A 19,981-nucleotide genomic window follows, 5' to 3' on the forward strand; every position below is an offset into this window, starting at 1 on the left:
TGGGTTTGAGGTCAGCTCTGCCCCCCTTCCAGCTTCCTGGTAATGTGCACCCTGGAAGCAGCAGATAATGGCTCAAGCACTTGGGGCTCCTGCTACCTACAGTGCTGGAGGGAGGGACTCTGACTAGGCTGGGATCCAGCTGGGTGTGGGGAGGTCAACACAAGCTGCTGTGTGCAGGATCCTTGGACCACTTGCCCCAGTCACTGCCAGCAGTGGGGTAGCTGTTTAATAAAACATGCCAGTCCCTAGGCTTGCCCTGATCTCGTTAGAACTTGGGTTGGGGCTTAGACTCAACACACTGAGCCCAGTATGATTCTGGCGCAGGCAAAATCAGGCAGGTCCAGTTCCAGGCTTGGGGAACGGCTGCAGGTGGACCTAGAAGTGGGGAGACTTGGGGTAGGAGTTTCTCCTGCTAGGAAGACACCGGTCCACAGAACCAGCCAGGAGGGGCCAGAAGGCTGTGGCTTTGAGGGCCAATGGTCTAGAGGAGTCTTAGCCTACTGTGGGATGGCCGGAGCCCCCCCAAATGGGAGGAAAAACTGGCATTAGAATGGGCATCCAAGAACAGCAGTGCCCTTGTGAGTTGTGCCAAATACACAGTCCAGAGGCCAAGACCAGTGGCAGGTGGATAAGGTTGGGGGTGACTTCTTGGTTCTGGGTCCTGAAGGGCCTGCGGTCACAGTTGACGAGCACAGGTAGGCAAGGTGTAACTCTTTTCTGGCTATGAAAGTTTTCTGAAAATCACAACAGGCCATTGTGCAGTCAGCTTCCCTGGCCAGCAGGCCCAGCTGGAGGTCCTGAGCGAGCAGGCTGTGCAGGTGTGGACACCCACTGCAGGGTGGCAGCTCCCAGGCCCAGTTTGGGGGCCAGCACAGAGTTGCCCGGCTGAAAGGCCAGCTCTTGGCAGAGGCGTGCACCACAATGGCTCCTGGTACAGCTCCAAGTGATCTGCCCCAGGGATGGAGCACTCATCTGGCCCACGGAACCCCTCGCCCACCCTACACAGAGGGGCAGTGGGTAACTTCCTCTGCACCCCCTCTCCCCAGACTGCCCAGCCCCGGCAGAGCTCAGCAGAGGCCGGCCAGCCAGCCTTTCCTTCCTCCCTGTGACACAGCCAGCCACGGGGCCCCTTGAGGGACCTCTCCTACTGGCTTCTCCCAGCACAGGCGGCCAGTACTCTGCTCTGAAAACCAAGTGCATTCTGAGTACTTCATGAAACTCCCCAGAGCCAGGTGACGTCCACACATCTAGGTCATGGAGTGTCCGTGAGTGACTTAAGGGCACTCATGCAGGAGTCAACCGCCCAGCCTGTAAGCAAAAGTGCACGCCAGCTCTTAGATAAGAATCTCCTTAAAATTTAATTGACTAAATGTGTTACATTCAATATTCCATGGGGTTTTTCTGGACCAAGGATGGGCATAAATACAAACACACCTCTGGACCTTCTTCCCTAACTGACGAAGATCAAACACAGGAGGCGAGGGGCGTGGGGCGCCGTCGTATTTACAGTTTGCCTTTACAGTTCAGTGCCAGAAATATTTACAGAAAATACAATAGGAAAAGATCATGTCTTGGCAACACACCGAAATTCATACAAACTGTATATAGGATTTCAAGCAAATCATGATACTGCTTATTTTTAGCCACAACTGCCAAGCCCTTCAGAGGAGAAAGATGTCTTGGTCACTGCAAGAGGACTTGGGAAACTTGGTTTTGTTTCAACAAGTATTTATTGGGCGCCTACTATATGCAAGGCACTGTGGAATCCCAAATTACACCTCTTCCCTTGCCACTAAAGAAAGAAGTGTGTCTGAAGAGCATGAGCTGACATTCTGAGACCAACAGTCCACAGTCCACAGCTTCTTTAGCTACTGAGAAACCCAGCTTGATCCCACACTGCGTGGCGGGCTCACCCCCAGTCTCCAGCTCAGCAGACCACCTGCCCCCAGGGAGCCTTTCATCCATTCCCGTTCGCAAGCTATCCCCTGAATGGTCTTAAAATGCTGAATGGAGACTCGAGGGCAGCAGAAGCGTCCAATCACGTCTCACGTGTTCCCCGCGCACCACGGGACGCGTTATTGAGTTCCACCCGGCACAAGAAGCGGAGGTGCAACGTCAGCTCTTGAAGGCAGTGCCTCTCTAGAACTCAGTCTGCGGACGCTGGCCAATGCGCCCCATCTAGGCGGAAGGAACCATTCACAAAGGCCTCCCATGTACCGTCTGTGGGTGACTGACACTCCTGGCGAAGGTGTAGGGACTTTTCGCTTCTAAGTGAGTCCAGAAGGGAATGGGCTGCCCTGCAGTAAGAGGAGCTGGGGCTGGAGGAAAATGCTCGTGCGTGTGTATGTGTACGTGCACGTGTGTGTCACAGCCAGAGAAGGGAGGCGGTCAACTCACCACATAATCCTGCCTCTCAAAGGGTGCAAGGACAGAGGAAGACTAGGCCGGGAGCTCTAGACAAAAGGAAGAGCTGGCTAAACAAGGAAAGGGTTACGAAGGCCTCCTCACAGTTCCCAGGACTAGCAGTCAAAGGAAAACCCCACCCCCACTAATGAAAAGGGGAACAGGAGGGATGCCCCCTCTCCCCATCCCCCAGCCCAGGTAGCAACCCAACTGTTTAAGTCACAGACCAAGTGATCCCGCCTTCCCCTCAAAGGCTAATGAGCATTTGCTGGCCAAACTGTCAAGCAGATACTAAAGATTATTAGGAACTAAATATGTTCTTCCAGCATTGCTTTCTTCAAGATGACTTGCAACACAAGCAGCTGGGGAACTGAGTGACCAAGGACTTACACCCACACTGGGCAAAAGCTTCAAGGGTCTCATCATACTCCCTTTTGGGGTAGGCATATCTGAGAAGGAACCGGTGCCTGGCGAGGTATGCGAATGTCACACTCCACTGCGGGGTTCGTGCCTTCACGAGCCACACAGCCCTCCTTCCCTGGAAGACCACAGTCTCCCAGATCACTACCTACTTTCAGTGTAGTTCTTCACTTCTCCAAGGGCTAACTGAACAATCAGGAAGCCCATCCCCAACACACACATATTGTACATTTTTCTGACATCAAACCTATGCCAAAGGTGAAAGTTTCATCCAAAGAATCACACTGAGCAAGTCTATCTACATCAGTTATCTTTAACCTCTGGAATGTTCTAAGTTGCACATCAATTTACAGCCGTCTTCGTTCACTCCAACTGGAACAAGGGCTCATTTCCCCCTTGAAACGTCAACCTGGAATGTCTGGGAGGTCAACTCTCCTTATTCCTGCTGAGCCATGAGAACCCTTGTAGGGCAGAGCTCACCCATCTTTATCAGACATCCTCTCCCACGCTACCATCTGCAAACGTCCATTTATTGCCGAGCGGGGAATCGATTACTGAGTGATATTATACCCTGAATGGAAACTAAGTCACAGGAGGAGGAGGAGCAGAGGGTTATCTTTACCTGAGCTTAAAACAAACATGAAGAGTAGGGTGTGGCAAACTTAAAAGCAAGAGTTGCTACGCCCACATTTCTTGCTCACACAGGAAGATACAGACTTCTGGAAGAGAGATTTGCACAGGGAATCAGGTCCTACACTAGTTCCCATCCCTAAGTAAACTACCAAAACAACAAACCGGACTATTACAGCTCTCATCTACAGAATCTACTGACATCGGAGTTCAAGTAGGAAAACATCCCTTAAACAGCTCCAATCACTTCGCTTTGGACTTCAGTGTCACTTGATTTCTTAACATAAAAGAATTTTACTAAAGAAGAAAGCACATAAGACCAGGAGAAACAAGCAGTGGCTGTCCATGGCAGCACTGTAACAGGAATCCTCAAGGACTGTTCTGAGTCTGGCCACCTCCAAAGCTTTATCCCTGGCAGAAAAGTAGCAGCGAGGTAACAGAAGTATTTCCAAAACCCTGGCAGGGATTTGTTGTGCCTTTCAGCTGGAGGAGTCCAGGAAACATGACAACAGCAGCCAGTCCTAACAGCAGCTACGCAAGGAGGTGCTCACTTGTGGCTGTCAATCACACTGAAATCCAGATGCTCTCTGGGAGGGCTGCATTAAGAACACTGGGAGGCTACTTTCTGAACCCCAAACAGAATCCTTCATAAACTATAGTAGCTGGCTGCTTGGTGCTGTAACAAGAGACAATGAGTGAAACCAAATAATTTTCAAGCCTGTTGTGAATTTACATTTCTTGGTGTTTACTCAAGGAATGCCAAATGCTGAACCTGACACCATGTCACTGAGCTGGATGAGAGCAGTCAGGGGAGGCACCACTGCTATCTTACAACTTGTAATTCCATAAACTTAATTTGTGTGCCTATTAAAGGACATGCCTGCAGTTCAGCTCTGTTCCTGGGGGGTTCACAAACCGAGATAGATCTGTGCAGTGATGAGGATGACCCTTTAAAATGTGGAGAAAAAATGATTCTTTATCTGAGCAAAAAAAGACCTATGTTCTTTTCTTTTTGTCATTTTGACAGCTGGATGAAAAACAGACCTACAAGTGAGCAGAAGGTTGACTTCTTCCTTCTCCTCTACACTGTCAACGTGAGTCTTTAAATGTCCTGGGATATTCCCAGACAGATTTTAATTTTGAATACAACCTCCTAAAAAGTGAGGTACAACTATCTTCAACTTCTAATTTGCACAATGCATGTGTTTAACTGAGATGCATAAAGCCTTCCTCTGCAAAAGGCTTAGTTAAGTAAAACTGTCCTTTTAAGAAAAAAGTTGATGGCTAAAATGTTTATCATCACTACTGGCAGGAATACGATTGTGTCTGGGAGCCCATTTTACTAGAAAGCCCAAAGTCTTCTATCAAATGGGTCTGTAATGTGTTTCAGCTAGTCTGGTGATTAAACAGTGAGCTCTTGGGGAGTGATTTGTTTTATTTTTACAGTGATCACCTATCAAACGTGTTTGCTTTGATATTACAGTCCCAAACTGAAGCTCAACAGTCCTAGACAGACAGTGCTCTAAGAACCGCAGCTCTTGAGTCCAACCTCCTGGAAAAGCGCAGTATAAAACTCTGGCTCCAGCTGCTTATTTCGGTACTTGTTGACAATGTCAGTGATCTTCTGTTTCCGGCGAACGTGTGGTGGACTGTAGGAGTCACTCTCTAGTCTCTTTCTTCTGCAAATGTTAATTACAGTCTGCCTCACCAGAAAGCCTTGGAAACAAGAAGGTTTTAAAACTACTGTTAATAGCTAGTCACTCATGAACTCTCAGTATTCAGTTTCCTTATTCTCTGCATACTCATTCCATTTGCACAACTTCCCATCCCCACAGGAACAGATAGCACTAAAATAAACTGTCAGAAGAACCACAGAACGACAAGAGACAAAAGATTCAAAACCTGGTCTGACAACCCATTTCCTGCCCTGGATTAGGAACAGCTTTCTTCATTTCCTAACACCAGGACTGTGTGAAGTTAACTGGTACTTAACAGGTTAAGGACGGTTTAAAACAGAACAAAATACGCTCCTTTTTCAACAAAAGCCACAGCATCTTCTCCACAGAGAACCTGATTTTTACTTCTTTTAGGTTTATAAAAATGTTAAAGAAAGAACCCTCAGCCTGCAGCCACGCATAAAGACCTTACCGAGTGCCCTCCTGCTGACTATCATCCCGTCCACGAGAGGGATGACCATGTTAAATTTTCCAGTGGCTCCTTGAATTTTTATTCGAAATAATCCAGTGTTTAGAGGGTGGATGAAGATGACAGGAACTTCTTTTTCAAGAGTTGTAGACCTTAATAAAAGAAAATTCTTTTTACCCTAGACATAGAAGAAAGTCCCCCACACACAGAGTAAGAATATCACCAGGCTCTGCGGCCAGGCAGTGGTATGAGAAGCGCCAGGAAGTCAGTCTGCTCTGAATTCTATTTCTAGAAGCCCTTGTTGCTCTGCCCCGTAACACAGGGCCCTAAATGCTCAGTACTGGGGTCAGGTTTTTTAATTAAAAAAAAAAAAAAAAAAAAAGACTGAGAAAACATGCTTAGGGGGCTGGCATTGTGGTGAAGTGGGTTAAGCTGCCACTTCCATTGTCAGCATCCCACATAACAGTACTGGTTTGAGTCCCAGCTTTCTGCTAATGAGACTGGGAAAGCAGTGGATGATGGCCCAAGTACTTGGGCACCTGTCATGCATGTAGGAGACCAGGATGGAGTTCCTGGCTCCTGGTTCTGCCCTGGCTCAGCCCTGACTGCTGCATACAGTCTGTCTCTTTTTGTAGCTCTTTCAAGTAAATAAAGAATCAATGAACTTTAAAAAGCATCTTTTAACATATTAAAAAAAAAAGAAAATCTTAAGAGTAATTCTGTGCCCAAGACAAACTCTTTGCTAATCTACCAACAGAACAGAAATTTTATAGCCAAATTGCAGTGTGCTTTTTGACCTAAAGATATTAAAAGAAAACCAGTTTAAGACGGTTACAATTCCCTTCCAAATTAATTCTGGAAAAGTCTATTCCAGACAACTATTCTATGGTCTCTATAGCAAGTAAATATCATGAAATAAAGAAGAAGGAAAAGGATTGTTCTGGATTCAAAGAGACTAAAGGAATTAAAACTAGATGCATAGTCCCGGAGGACATTCTCATGTGAACAAACCAACTGTAAGGGATTTTTAGGGAGAAGGGAGGGATATAAAGATGAATTGCTCTCTTGATGATATTAAGAAATTATTAGGGGCTTGGGCTGTGGCACATGGGAGAGCTGGGAAGTGAACCAGTGTATGGAAGAGCTTTGTCTCTGCATCTCTCTCCCTCTGTAACTCTCAAAAAATAAATGATTCTTTTTTAAAAAAATCCTAATTTGATAACCTTGTGCATTTACAGAGAAGTGCCTTTGATTCTTTTTATCTATTGTTATTTATTACTTTCCATCTTTTTTGTTTCATTACACTTCTTTATTAAGTCACAATCAACGTAAAAAAATAGACCTGCTGATAAACTTCAAGCAAAGAAAAAGTAGATACCTCAGCGAGGTGCTACTATTTGCAGTAGTTTCTACACCAGTACTGATTTCTGCCATCAGATCTGAAAGGGGAAAGTTTTCTGAAAAAAAAATAACATAACAATTAGTATCTCCTTCATGTCCCCCAAATAACAAGAAACCTGCTTTTCTAATCTCTTTACTCATGGACTGTGTTATCCTAAAATATATAGCCCTGATGATTCCCTAAAAACAGAAAAATCCTCCCTTAAGACATCCTTTAGCAGAGGCCTTTTAAAGAACATGATCTGTGGACCCTGAAGGCCTGGCTGAAAAGAAACTGTCATACTTTCCTACTAACATGAGCTGGACGTCATTCTAGGCTAAGTATGCATTTCTATAAACTAACTATATCGCTTATGTAAAATGTTGTCCTATTTTTTTTTTTACATAAAAATTGTGAGAAACTTATCCACAGTAGAACTCTTAAGGACACATTAAGAATGAAACTAGACTGGAAGGCATAAGGAGAGAGGGTGAATGGCAGCGCTTCCTGGGATGACTGGGATCAACTGGTAACAAACCAATACCAACAACTAAAATCCTGGAATCTATTAGTCTCATCAAATCTTCATAATCAGGAACTAAGTGCTATGATTATATCCATTTAATAGATGAGTGCTCAATACAAATGAGTGGTACAACTGGGATGCAAACCCAGACTTGGGGAACTCCAGTCTAGCTGCACACTACCACATTATGCCTATACTCCCACCTCCTCAGACATTTAGCAAATCACTGTCATTCTATCATCATTTGATTTATGGGCAAGATCCTTATAGAGTACCTATATCATCATAGCGTTCCACCCAGACTACAGAAACTCTTGTTTCAGGTCCAAGGGGAGGCACAGGGCGACCCTGAGGCAGCTTCTTCATTCTGGAACTGGGACTCAGCTATATGAGGAAGAACAGGAGGAAAAGACAAAGGAAGAATTGGTTAATAAAACTACTCAGTCATAACACTAGGATGCACAGTGATATATCAAGTCATGGGAAATTACTTCAGAAAGAGTGTGAAATGCATTTAAAAAAAATCTCTCTACCCCTCAGTCTCAACTAGGAAATGAAGGCCTAAAACTGTCAAAGGAAAAAGGACAAAGAATACTGAACAATTATAATTTGCATTAATAATAATAAAATGTATATGCAATGTCTTTTTCAAAATTCATTTTTTATTTATTTGAAAGGCAGAGTTACAGAGAGAGGAGAGATAGAGACAGAGAGAGCTTCATCTTCCATCCTCTGGTTCATTCCCCAAATGACTGCAGCGGCTGGGGCTGGACCAGGCAGAAACCAAGAGCCCAGAGTTTCTTTGGGGTCTCCCACGTGGGTGCCGGGGCCCAAGAACTTGATCATCCTCCGCTGCTTTCCCAGGTGCATTAGCAGGGAGCTGAATTGGAAGTGGAGCAGCCGGGTCTTGAACCAGTGCCCACATGGGATGCTGGCATCACAGGCAGAGCCTTAACCTGCTACACCACAACGCCAGCCCCTATATGCAATACCACTAGTATGGCCAGAAAGCAGTACACTTTCCCCATTATGACACTATACCCTTTTCCCAGGGATCCTAACCTCTAAGAGGCCTCACCAACAAATCATTCCTAATTCCCACACCCAATGTCTCCACTACAGTCGGTGCCTAATTACTTTATCTTATCAGCAGAAAGAAAAGAGTTGCTTGGGCCTTTGCTATCACACACAAAGTGCTCTGGCTTCTCTGTCACCTTTCTTTGAAAGGCTAACAGGACTATGCGGCTCCCCTTTAACAAGCTGGCTACACCACTGTTAGCACATGTATCAGAGCTGAGTTTGTGTTAAAGCATTAAGCAAAATTTACGAGTACAGAGGGGAGAATTCTATATAAACTGTGCTCTATTAGAGAAATATATGTATTTTTGCCAAGATGACCAGAGACCACAGCAAATCCTCCAGATTCTTGTTTCTACTCTGGCATTCACAGAAAGTTACTGCGACCAAGAGATTACCCCCAAACTAGTGACAGACATTCAGCCACGTTCCGAGACTTCTCAGCATCCTGGATCCTGATCAGTTTTGACTCTTTGTTCGGCTCTACCTCTAGTCCTAGATTTAAAGGGCTCCTGTGAGGAGGTCAGGTCTACTTGGATAATCTTCCTTTTGACTAACTCAAAGTAATCTTAATTACATCCACAAAATCCCTCTGTCACAAAATGGAACACAAGTACTGTGTACCCCACACATTCACAGGTTCTACTCATATGCAAGGGGAAGACATTATAAAAGGGCAAGGGTCACTGAAGATCATCATAAAATTTTTTCCAACACACTGACCTTATTTCCTACAATCTTTCTCAACCCACTCAACAGTCCTTGTGGATTTTTAAAATAGGTTCCACAGGGCCAGCGCTATGGCATAGCAGGTAAAGCAGCCGCTTGCAATGCCGGCATCCCATATGGGCACCAGTTCTAGTCCCAGCTGCTCCACTTCTAATCAGCTCTCTGCTATGGCCTAGGAAAGCAGTAGAAGATGGCCCAAGTCCTTGGGCCCCTGCACCCACGTGGAAGACTTGGAAGAAACTCTTGGCTCCTGGCTTAGGATCGGCTCAGCTCTGGCTATTGTGGCCATTTGGGGAGTGAACCAGCAGATAGAAAATCTCTCTATGTCTCTACTTCTCTCCGTAACTCTTTCAAATAAATAGATTTATTTATTTATTTATTTGACAGAATTACACACAGAGAGAAGGAGAGGCAGAGAGAGAGAGAGAGAGAGAGGTTCTCCATCCACTGGCTCACTCCCCAAATGGCCGCAACAGCTGGAGCTGAGCTGATCCAAAGCCAGGAGCCAGGAGCTTCCTCTGAGTCTTCCCACATGGGTGCAGGAGCCCAAGGACTTGAGCCATCTTCTACTGCTTTCCCAGGCCATAGCACAGAGCTGGATCGGAAGTGGAGCAGCAAGGACTTGAACCGGCACTCACATGGGATGCCAGCACTGCAGGCGGCAGCTTTACCCACTGTGCTACAGCGCCAGCCCCAAAATGCTGCCACTTTTTTAATGGTCACAGGCTGAATGTTGCATGATTAAAGATATGGAATATATAGCTATTGCTGTACTGTTGGTGGATATTTCAGATCAAATAAAAACCTAGGATTAAAAAGGAATTAGCAAGAGAACCAAGCATGGTTCTGGGATCATAAAGTCAAGGAAAACAACAAAGATTGTCTTAGAATGAACTATTTATTGCAAGCTGAAAATAAGAAAAGCATAAGGATTAATTTTGAAAATTTTAAGTTATCGGCACCACCATTGTTGCATTGTGGGTGAAGCTGCTGGCCTGCCATGCTAGCATCCCACATGGGTACCGGTTTCTGTCCTGGCTGCTCCACTTCCAATACAGCTCCCACCTAATGGCCTGGGGAAAACAGTGGAAGATGGCTCAACTGCTTGGGCCCTTGCACTCATGTGGGAGACCTAGATGAAGCTCATGACTCCAGCCTGGCTCAGCCCTGTCTGTTGGGACCATCTAGGGAATGAACCAGCATATGGAAGATCTCTTTCTGTCTTACCCTCTTTCACTGTAATTCTCTCAAATAAATAAATAAATCTTAAAAAAATTTTAATGTATGAATACTCCACTATAATTACTCCCTGGGTTAAAGTTAAAAGCTTTTCAGGTATGATTTTATAATTATCTCCATTCCACTACAAAGTTTTGGAGCTATATCAACAAAGTGACTTACCCTCTGTGAAGAATTCAGATTGTCTGTATGATTGGGGAAAAGCTCAAGTGTCAGGGATGGCTGTTTCAGAATTCCTGGCATAAGATCCATATTTGAATCACTGTCTTGATCTGAGATGTTACTTTCCAAAGAATCAGCTATCAAGTAAAGAAAAAACATCAATTCTAACACCTACCACTTCTTTGGAGCAAAAGTTTTGAACTAATTCTGCTAACTAATTAATCTAACTTAAATCACTTAAAGCATTGCTTCTAGAGCAAGGCCTGACAAACTATTTTTGCAAAGAATAAGGCAATTAATATTTTAGGTTCTGGTAGCCACTCTGTTGCATATAATCTTTTAATTTTATTTATAACTCTTAAAAATGTAAACAACATTCTTGGCTGAATTAGGTTTTTGTGCTGTAATTTGCTGGCTCCAAAGGATAACTGAAGCAAAACTAGAAAATATCTGATTTCTGATACAGCATATGCAGAAAATGCAGAAGACATCTGCTACTCTCTGAATTATCTTAATTATACATTCCATCACATAGGACACGCCAAGACTTGGCATCTGTGATTATGGAAACAACCTGGCTGGAACCACCCAAACAGTTTAAAAAAATAAGAAAACAGTTATGAAGAATCAAAGGAAGCTGAGCTGGCGTGGGACACAGCTGACAAGAGTTGGGACAAAGGCCTAACTGTGGGACCTGCACTGTAAAGACAAAGCTCCAACTCTGGGAGGATCTGGCTGGGACAAACAGGCCGGCCAAGAGAACCCAGGCAGCACACACAGCCCTCACTGGAAGGCAAACATCTATGATATGGACCTACACCATGAAAGGTCTCTCCTGCCAGGGACACAAATGGTTCCAGATATGAGAATAGGAGGCTCCAAGGGTGGGAAATTAAGTGTCCAAGTATAAAGGTGAAGAAGCTGCCAAGGAAGGACACGACGAAAGTCATGAGCCTAGGGATGAAGCTGAGGAAGTGTAATATATTCTACTGTCTCATCCTGGAAATGGTCTTGAAGAATGTGAAATTGCTACCTCCTGCCTGGTCAGGTATGAAGAAATGAGCCTCTTTTGCAAAAAGTACAAGTTCTAGGCAAAAACAACAGTGTGAGTTGAGACCAACAAGTAACAATCACTCCCCGTCCTTAAGAGGAGCAGTCTTGACAGGCATCTCCTCTAAGCTACTGAAGTTTCTCCTGCTCAGTGCTGGAAGATCAGCCAGGAAAAATCATAAAATCCATCATTCAGGGTTGCATATAAATGTTCTCACATGAGTACAGGAGAGTAGGTGGGGGCCACTCGTGATTAGAGAGAAAGAAATAAGCAAACTGGAAAAGAGGCTTCTACACACTGGCACAAATAACTAAATGAAAGACAAAAATGGACTGACTCCTTCACTAAGATTCCTAGAGGGTCAGTTTGCTTGTCTTTACGTCCCATAAAAAAGTTAGAAGATAAATCTTACAGCTTTGTGTAATCTAATAATTAGCAGCATCTTAGAAGCTGAGGAACATCTTAGATAACTTCAAAATCTCTTCTAGTGTAATACACTGCATAAACTACTGAATACAAAAATAGAGCCTAAGATAGCACGATCCAAAAAATGTTCTTACTTAAGGACTCCACAGGAGAAGGAACCACAAAAGCTATTTCTGTAAGGGCATCAGCATAATACAGCACCTTCTTCTGTCCATTGAAAATGCTAGCACCAACATCTTCAGAGGAACTCACTTCATCTAGGAAAAAGAAACACAACATCACAGCTTCAAAAAGTAGGGAAAAACAGTATCACCCTGCTTCATGAAATATCAACTAATAAAAATAAATGACTAATAAATAAAAGCTATATGGAGCAGGCAATGTGGCACAGTGGATGAAGCCACTGCTTGGGATGCCTGCACCCCCCACCCAAGTACCGATTCAAATCTGAGCTCCTTGGCTAGTGATTCGGCTTCCTGCTTATGCACTCTGGGAGGCAGCAGATAAAGACTCAAGTGTTTGGGCCCTACCACCCAAATGGAGACCTGCTTGGAATTCCTGGCTCCTGGCTTTGGCCTGGCCCAGATCTGGCTATTGCTTGCATTTGGGGAGTGAATTTGCAGATGGAAGATCTGTTGTTCTGCCTTTCAAGTAGATGAAAATAAATAAATAAATAAATAAAATAAACATAAAAAAGAAGTTATGTTTCCAACAAGAACCAATTAGTATCTAAGAAGAATAAACCATAAATGTTCATTAAATGTCTTAAACTTTAAATTATAAAGCATTAATTTTGTAGTTTCTGAAACCAGCCTATGTCAGAACACTTCTAAGATAGCTGGACCTTTAACTTATCTCTATGAGGCAGATTAAGGGAGAAGTCCTTTTAGGAAAGAGTCAAAAATCAAAGGGAAGACCACCACAGTCCCTCTGTAGGGAGCCTGTGTGTGTTTGTATGTCTGCATGTGTGTGAACTCTTGCTTTCAATACATCAGTGATACAAATTGAGTATCCCTTATTCTAAATGCGTGGGGCCACAGTGTTTCAGACTGTAGAGTATCTGCATATATAATGAAATATCTTGGGGATGGGACCCAAGTCTGAACACCAAATTAACTTATGTGTCCTATACACCTTATACACTCTGCCTGAATGTAATTTTGTGCAATTAGTGTGCCAATGCTTTAACTGTGACCTGTAACAGGAGACCAGGTGTGGAATTTTCCACTGTGGTAGCATGATGGCACTCAGAGTTTCAGATTTCTGATATTCAGATTAGGGATGCTCAACCTGTATAATACAAAAAACATAAAGGCAGATAATTCCCAGTTAAAATGGAAATAATGTCCTACCAATGATACCATAAAGACCAACAATATGAAATAAATTGGGCAAAAGAAATGAACCTATAGTTCTCAGGATAGCAATAAAAATATGAAAAGGTTGGGGGCAAGCACTGTGGCACAGTGGGTTAAAGCCTCAGCCTGCAGCACCAGCATCCCATATATGTGCCGGTTTGAGTCCCAGCTGCTCCACTTCCAATCCAGCTCCCTGCTGATGCACCTGCAAAAGCAGCAGAGGATGGCCCAAGTCCTTGGGCCCCTGCCACCCACATGAGGGACCCAGAGGAAGCTTCTGGCTCCTGGCTTTGGATCGGCTCAGCTCCGGCCCTTGTGGCCATTTGGGGAGGGAATCAGCAGATGGAAGACCTCTCTCTCTGTCTCTACCTCTCTCTGTAACTCTTTCAAATAAATAAAATAAATATTTAAAAAAATATGAAAAAATACCCATTCTCAACCATAATTAAAAATAGAAACTATCTCACCTAACAGACTGGAAGATACCTAATACTAGTGAAGATAGCACAAATAGGACATTTACACTGTAAAGGACTGGAGAATAAATTTAGGTTCTGCAGGACCCATGAACTCTGCCACAATGAACTCAATTCTGCCACTGTAGCATGAAAGCATTTATAGACAGTACGTCAATAAGCATGTACCTGAGTTTCAACAAAACTTCTTTTATAAAAACAGGTATGAGCTACTTTGCTGAGCTTTGGTGTAGACTTTCAGCTGTACCTTTTATCTACTGCAGTAGGCATTGTGGTCACTCCATCTGCCCCTACGCTAGCAGACAGCAAGTACAGGTAGGCTGGAGCCTCCATCCCAGCTCTACCTTGTCACTATCTCTTCACCAGGGCCAGTCCACCTCTCCTGCTACAGAGACAGGTTTAAGACAGTCCAACTGCTGTGCAGGTCAGGATTTGGGGGTGGAGGATTCTGAGATCTGGCTGGTCCCTTCAGGCCAATATGGTATATAAAGCCTGGAATCGCCTTTCTCATGAGAAGCCAGGTGGGGAACAGGAACAAAAGAACAGATCTAGAGGGAAAGTGCAAGGAAATAAAGCAGGAGTGCTGATCAAATAACACTGAAAAATTTAACCAAACTCTGGAATTTTCAGTTACATGAGGCAATAAATGACCTTCAAAATCTAAGACAATTTGGGTCAGGTTTTCTATTACTTACAACCATAAGCATCCAACTAACATATTCATCAAAAACAAAAAAAGTTTATATCCTTTGATTTATCAATTATATTTATAGGAACTTAGCCTACAGATATACTCAAGCATATAATTCGGGAGATATTATAAGACACCCCTAAATACTTTGCTTCAATCTTAGTTGAAATCAGAAGAAACTTAGAGGTCAAGTATTTAATGGGAAACTCTGAGTATTGACACAAGAACTCTGAAAATTCAAAGTACTAAACACAGGCATTACTCACTTCAGAGAGACAATATTAACTTTCCAGTGACATCATGAGCCTGGGAATAAAAAAGCATTAGGGGGCTGGGGGGAGGGGTGGGCAAAAGTCTTAAATTTACATTTCTACTTTTTCTCCTGACTATAGTTCCACAAAAGAATTTGTCGAGATGGTCAAGAATCTCTGAAAGATAGTCTACTATTTACTACAAGAATTTTGATACACTGTCTCAAAAATGTAGGGCCCAGCATTGTAGTGTAGCAGGTGAAGTCACCGCCTGTGATGTCAGCATCCCATATGGGTGCTGGTTCATGTCCCAGCTGTTCCACTTCCAATCCAGTTCCCTGCTAGTGGCCTGGGAAAAGCAGTGGAAGATGGCCCAAGTGGTTGGGCCCCTGCCATCTAAGTGGGAGATCTGAATGAAGCTCGTGGCTCCTGGCTTCAGCCTGGCCCTTGTAGCCTTCTGGGGAGTGAACCAGCAGATGAAAGATCTATCTCTGTAACTCTTTCCAATAGATAAATAAATCTTTAAAAAAGAAAAAAAAAAAGAATGTAATCTTTATTTTTTATTTTTTTATTTTTGACAGGCAGAGTGGACAGTGAGAGAGAGAGACAGAGAGAAAGGTCTTCCTTTGCCGTTGGTTCACCCTCCAATGGCTGCCGCGACCGGCGCGCTGCGGCCGGCACACCGCACTGATCCGATGGCAGGAGCCAGGAGCCAGGTGCTTTTTCCTGGTCTCCCATGGGGTGCAGGGCCCAAGCACCTGGGCCATCCTCCACTGCACTCCCTGGCCACAGCAGAGAGCTGGCCTGGAAGAGGGGCAACCAGGACAGAATCCGGCGCCCCGACCGGGACTAGAACCTGGTGTGCCAGCGCCGCTAGGCGGAGGATTAGCCAAGAATGTAATCTTTAAATGTGAGTCTTGATAATCTCAGAGTCTATAAAACACATTTGTTAATAAAATAATTATATTCATGCTTGTTAGGGAACTGTATTGTCACAAATATTTTAGAAAATGAAATCTGTTCACTCATAAAAATGAACTAATCAGCACTGCAATAATCAAGTCATTAATTCTGTATTAATTAAATCTGCCATTCCATATTTCATACAAAGTATCTAGAAGAATATACTCTATATTACTAATGACCCCCTTTAAGGACTGGGATTAAGAGAAAGAAACTTCTCCTTTACATCTCTTTGCCTTTTTTTTTTTTTAAACAAGACTACATATTCACAGTAAGAAAGTAAAAGTAACAAAACAAGAAATAAATGGCCAATGTGAGTTTTACCTTGTTCAGATCCTTCACCATCATCGAAACTGTTGATTGACCAACTGCTAGAAACATGCCCAGTCCAGCCAGGGTGTCTGCCAACATCTACTGACCAGCCAAGGGAGAGCAAAAATTCTAGGAAATGTGGTTGAACATTTCTGGAAGATTCCACATTCTTTAAAATCTAAAATATACATATCAATCATCAGCCACAATGAAGGAAACAAAAATATATTAAAATAAATCCTCATAAAAAAGGATTAGCTTCGAAGCCTCTGACAAGTCAAGTTCAAGCTCTGAGAAAATCTGGGAATCTATCATTGTAGTTAAAAAAAAAAAAAAAAAACCCAAGCAGGCTTTTAGCCTAGTGGTTAAAGATGCTGGCTAGGATGCTTATGTCCCATTTTGGAGTACCTGGTTTTACTGTCCAACTCCAGCTCTGGCTAATGAAGTCCTTGGGAGGTTGAAGGTAATTAGATTCAAGTAATTAGATTCCTGCCACCCATGTGGGAGAGCTGGATTGAGTTCCTGGCTGCCAGTTCCAGCCTGGCCCAGTCCTGGCTATTGTGGGCATTTGGGGCGCTCTCTCTAACTCTCTCTCTCTCTCTCAAATAAATGGATAAAAAAATTTTTAAGGTTGAGGCCGGCGCTGTGGCATAGTAGGTTAAGCCTCTACCTGTGGCGCCAGCATCCCATATGGCACTGGTTTGTGTCCTGGCTGCTCCTCTTCTGATCCAGCTCTCTGCTATGGCCTGGGAAGGCAGTGGAAGATGGTCCACATGCTTGAGCCCCTGCACCCACGTGGGAGACCCAGAAGAAGCTACTGTCTCCTGGCTTCGGGTTGGCCTAGCTCCAGCGGCTGCGGCCATTTGGGGAGTGAACCAGAGGATGGAAGACTGCTCTTTCTGTCTCTCCCTCTCTGTAACTTTGCTTCTTGAATAAATAAATAAATCTTTTAAAACACTTTTTAAGATTAAAAAATGCATACTCTGTAGTTAAACAGACTTGGATTGGGTGGACCCTGGGCAAGGTTCTTAACCTGTCTGAGTTTCTTCATCTATAACGTAAGGATAATAATGACAGTTATAAAGACTAAAGGAGGTAATCCAAGCAAATCCCTGAATTTCCCTCCTGGTAAGATAATGCTTCCTAAAAATAAATAATACTTTACCTCTGTCTTCACAGATTTTGCTGTTTGATTAATGAGAAACATCACATAAGTGTATGATTATTTAACTACAAATTATTAAAAATTCAATACACATTGAGTATAATAAATGAATGTGAAAATATCCTGTTCTTAGTCCAAAGGAGAGATCACAACCTTTCCAGGAAAAATTAAGTGATGGAAGACTTTCTCCCCTTCACCAAAGTCCAACAAAATGCCAACTTTCCACTGGCCTCTGGTTAGAGTCCCTTATTCTGAAACTGTGTTTCTCATCTGAGGGATTATCTTGTCCTCCAGGGGACATCTGGCAATGTCTGGAGACATTTTTTGGTTGTCACAATGCACAGGGCACAACTGATAACTAATGGTGAGGCCTCACTGCTAAGTGTTCTAAAATCCATGGGAGGGGTGAAGGCATCTGGAACGGCAGTTAAGATGCTATTTGGGGGCCGGCGCCGCGGCTCACTAGGCTAATCCTCCGCCTAGCGGCACCGGCACACCGGGTTCTAGTCCCGGTTGGGGCGCCGGATTCTGTCCCGGTTGCCCCTCTTCCAGGCCAGCCCTCTGCTGTGGCCAGGGAGTGCAGTGGAGGATGGCCCAGGTGCTTGGGCCCTGCACCCCATGGGAGACCAGGAAAAGCACCTGGCTCCTGGCTCCTGCCATCGGATCAGCACGGTGAGCCGGCCGCGGCGGCCATTGGAGGGTGAACCAACGGCAAAAGGAAGACCTTTCTCTCTGTCTCTCTCTCTCACTGTCCACTCTGCCTGTCAAAAAAAAAAAAAAAAAAAAAAAAAAAAAAAAAAAAGCTATTTGGGATATGCACATTCCACTGTCAGTGTTCCTGGGGTTCAAGTCCTGACTCTGCTCCCAATTCTAGCTTCCCGCTAATGTCTCAGGAGGTAGTAAGTGAGGGTTCAACTAGTTGAGCCTCTGCCACCCAATTGGAGACCCAGATTGAGTTCCAGGCTCCTAGCTTTGGCCCTGCCTGTTCTAGGCATTTGGGGAGTAAACTAGCAGATAAGAAATCACTCTCTCTCTTTCTCCGCCTCTCATAAAAATTTAAAATACACAAGATATTTCTTTTTTTAAAAAAAAAGATTGATTTATTTATTTGAAAGGCAGAGTTACAGACAGGCAGAGGCAGAGAGAGAGAGGTTTTCCATCCGCTGGTTCACTCCCCAGATGGCTGCCAACGGCCAGAGCTGTGCCAATCTGAAGCCAGGAGCCAGGAGCTTCTTCCAGGTTTTCCACTGCTTTCCAGGCCATAACTGAAAGCTGGATCAGAAGTGGAGCAGCTGGGACTCGAACCGGTGCCCACATGGGATGCCGGCAGTGCAGGTGGCAGCTTTACCTGCTAAGCCACAGTGCCAACCCAAGAGATTTCTGACAACAAAAAATTATCTGGCCCAAGATAGCAATAATGCTACTGCTGAAAAAATCAGTCTTAAAGGAAGGAAAGTAGAAATTCCTCTCCAAAATGAAAAAAGGATGAGAAGGAGACCATATAAAAATCATTTGGGGAATTTCCTAAAAATAAGATTCTTTTAGCCTGTTCTAGACTTCTACAAAACAACAATTAGCAGAGGCAATATCCTAGAATCACTATTTTTTTCTTTTAAATATCTATTTATTTATTTGAAAGGCAGAGTTGTAGACAAGCAGAGGCAAGGAGAGAGAGAGAGAGAGAGAGGGAGAGGAGGAAAAGAGAAAGATTTATCTTCCATCCACTAGCTCACTCTCCAAATAGTGGTCAACAGCCAGAGTTGGGCCAGTCCAAAGCCAGGAGCCAGGCGCTTCCTCTGGGTCTCCCACATGGGTGGGATTGGAATTGGGCCATCTTCCACTGCTTTCCCAGGCCATAGCAGACAGCTGGATCATAAGTACAGCTGGATCATAAATGGAGCAGCCTGGACTCAAACCGGTGCCCAAATGGGATGCCAGCACTACAGGTAACTACTTGCTACACCACAGTGCTGGCACCAGAATCACTATTTTCAAAAGCTGCCCCAATTGACTCTGAAGCAGCCCGTGTACAGATCACTGTCATTCACACAATGCTACTCTATGCCAAGACCATATTGGAGACCCACATGAAAGTCAAAGGATGGGAAGCTATACCTACTGCTTCTCAATCCACTGGGTATCAGTGCCCGGTCATTTTTAAAAACAGAACCAGTCTTTTTATGACTATTTGGCAAATTTTCATATTCTTATAAATTCTAGGAAGCTGATTTGACAGCTAGTTCCAGTTTTCACAATTAAAATTTTTTAAAAGTAAAACTTACAAATAAATAGTTTCTGAAAGTTTAGTCAAGAAATAATAAATGGACCAAAGTTACCTTTTGGGTGACTTGCTGGCAGCCAATTAATGCATATTGATCCTGTGGCTAGGGAAGTCAGGTCTCAGCCACTCCAAAGAAGCCTCAGAGAATTTTTATTTCCTAGTCACTCTAGGCCCCTAAAAACTAAGGAAACTGGACTGGTTTAGAAGTTGCCTCAAGGGTTTTCTTTCTTAAATAGGAGAAAAATGATCCCATTATTTTCACATGACCAACTCTCTAGACTTCCTTCCGAAACAG

General features: G+C 43.9%; 1 protein-coding gene across 5 annotated transcripts in view; it reads right to left on the reverse strand.

Moving 5' to 3' along the window:
- Positions 1-1,334: 1,334 nt before the first annotated feature.
- The window catches only part of RALGAPB (Ral GTPase activating protein non-catalytic subunit beta), a 108,835-nt gene continuing 90,188 nt past the window's right edge, over positions 1,335-19,981 (reverse strand). For all 5 annotated transcript variants that reach the window (XM_070051846.1, XM_002710810.5, XM_008256002.4 and 2 more), the window contains 7 exons: positions 16,253-16,418; positions 12,324-12,446; positions 10,713-10,849; positions 7,781-7,889; positions 6,977-7,055; positions 5,602-5,750; positions 1,335-5,169 (listed from right to left, as the gene is read on the reverse strand). In XM_070051846.1, the coding sequence (XP_069907947.1) occupies positions 4,976-5,169; positions 5,602-5,750; positions 6,977-7,055; positions 7,781-7,889; positions 10,713-10,849; positions 12,324-12,446; positions 16,253-16,418 (957 nt within the window). In that variant the 3' untranslated portion in view covers positions 1,335-4,975. The remainder of the gene's footprint in view (positions 5,170-5,601; positions 5,751-6,976; positions 7,056-7,780; positions 7,890-10,712; positions 10,850-12,323; positions 12,447-16,252; positions 16,419-19,981) is intronic.

This window comes from Oryctolagus cuniculus, chromosome 11 (assembly GCF_964237555.1).
Source record: "Oryctolagus cuniculus chromosome 11, mOryCun1.1, whole genome shotgun sequence".
In the NCBI taxonomy this organism is placed as follows: domain Eukaryota; kingdom Metazoa; phylum Chordata; class Mammalia; order Lagomorpha; family Leporidae; genus Oryctolagus; species Oryctolagus cuniculus.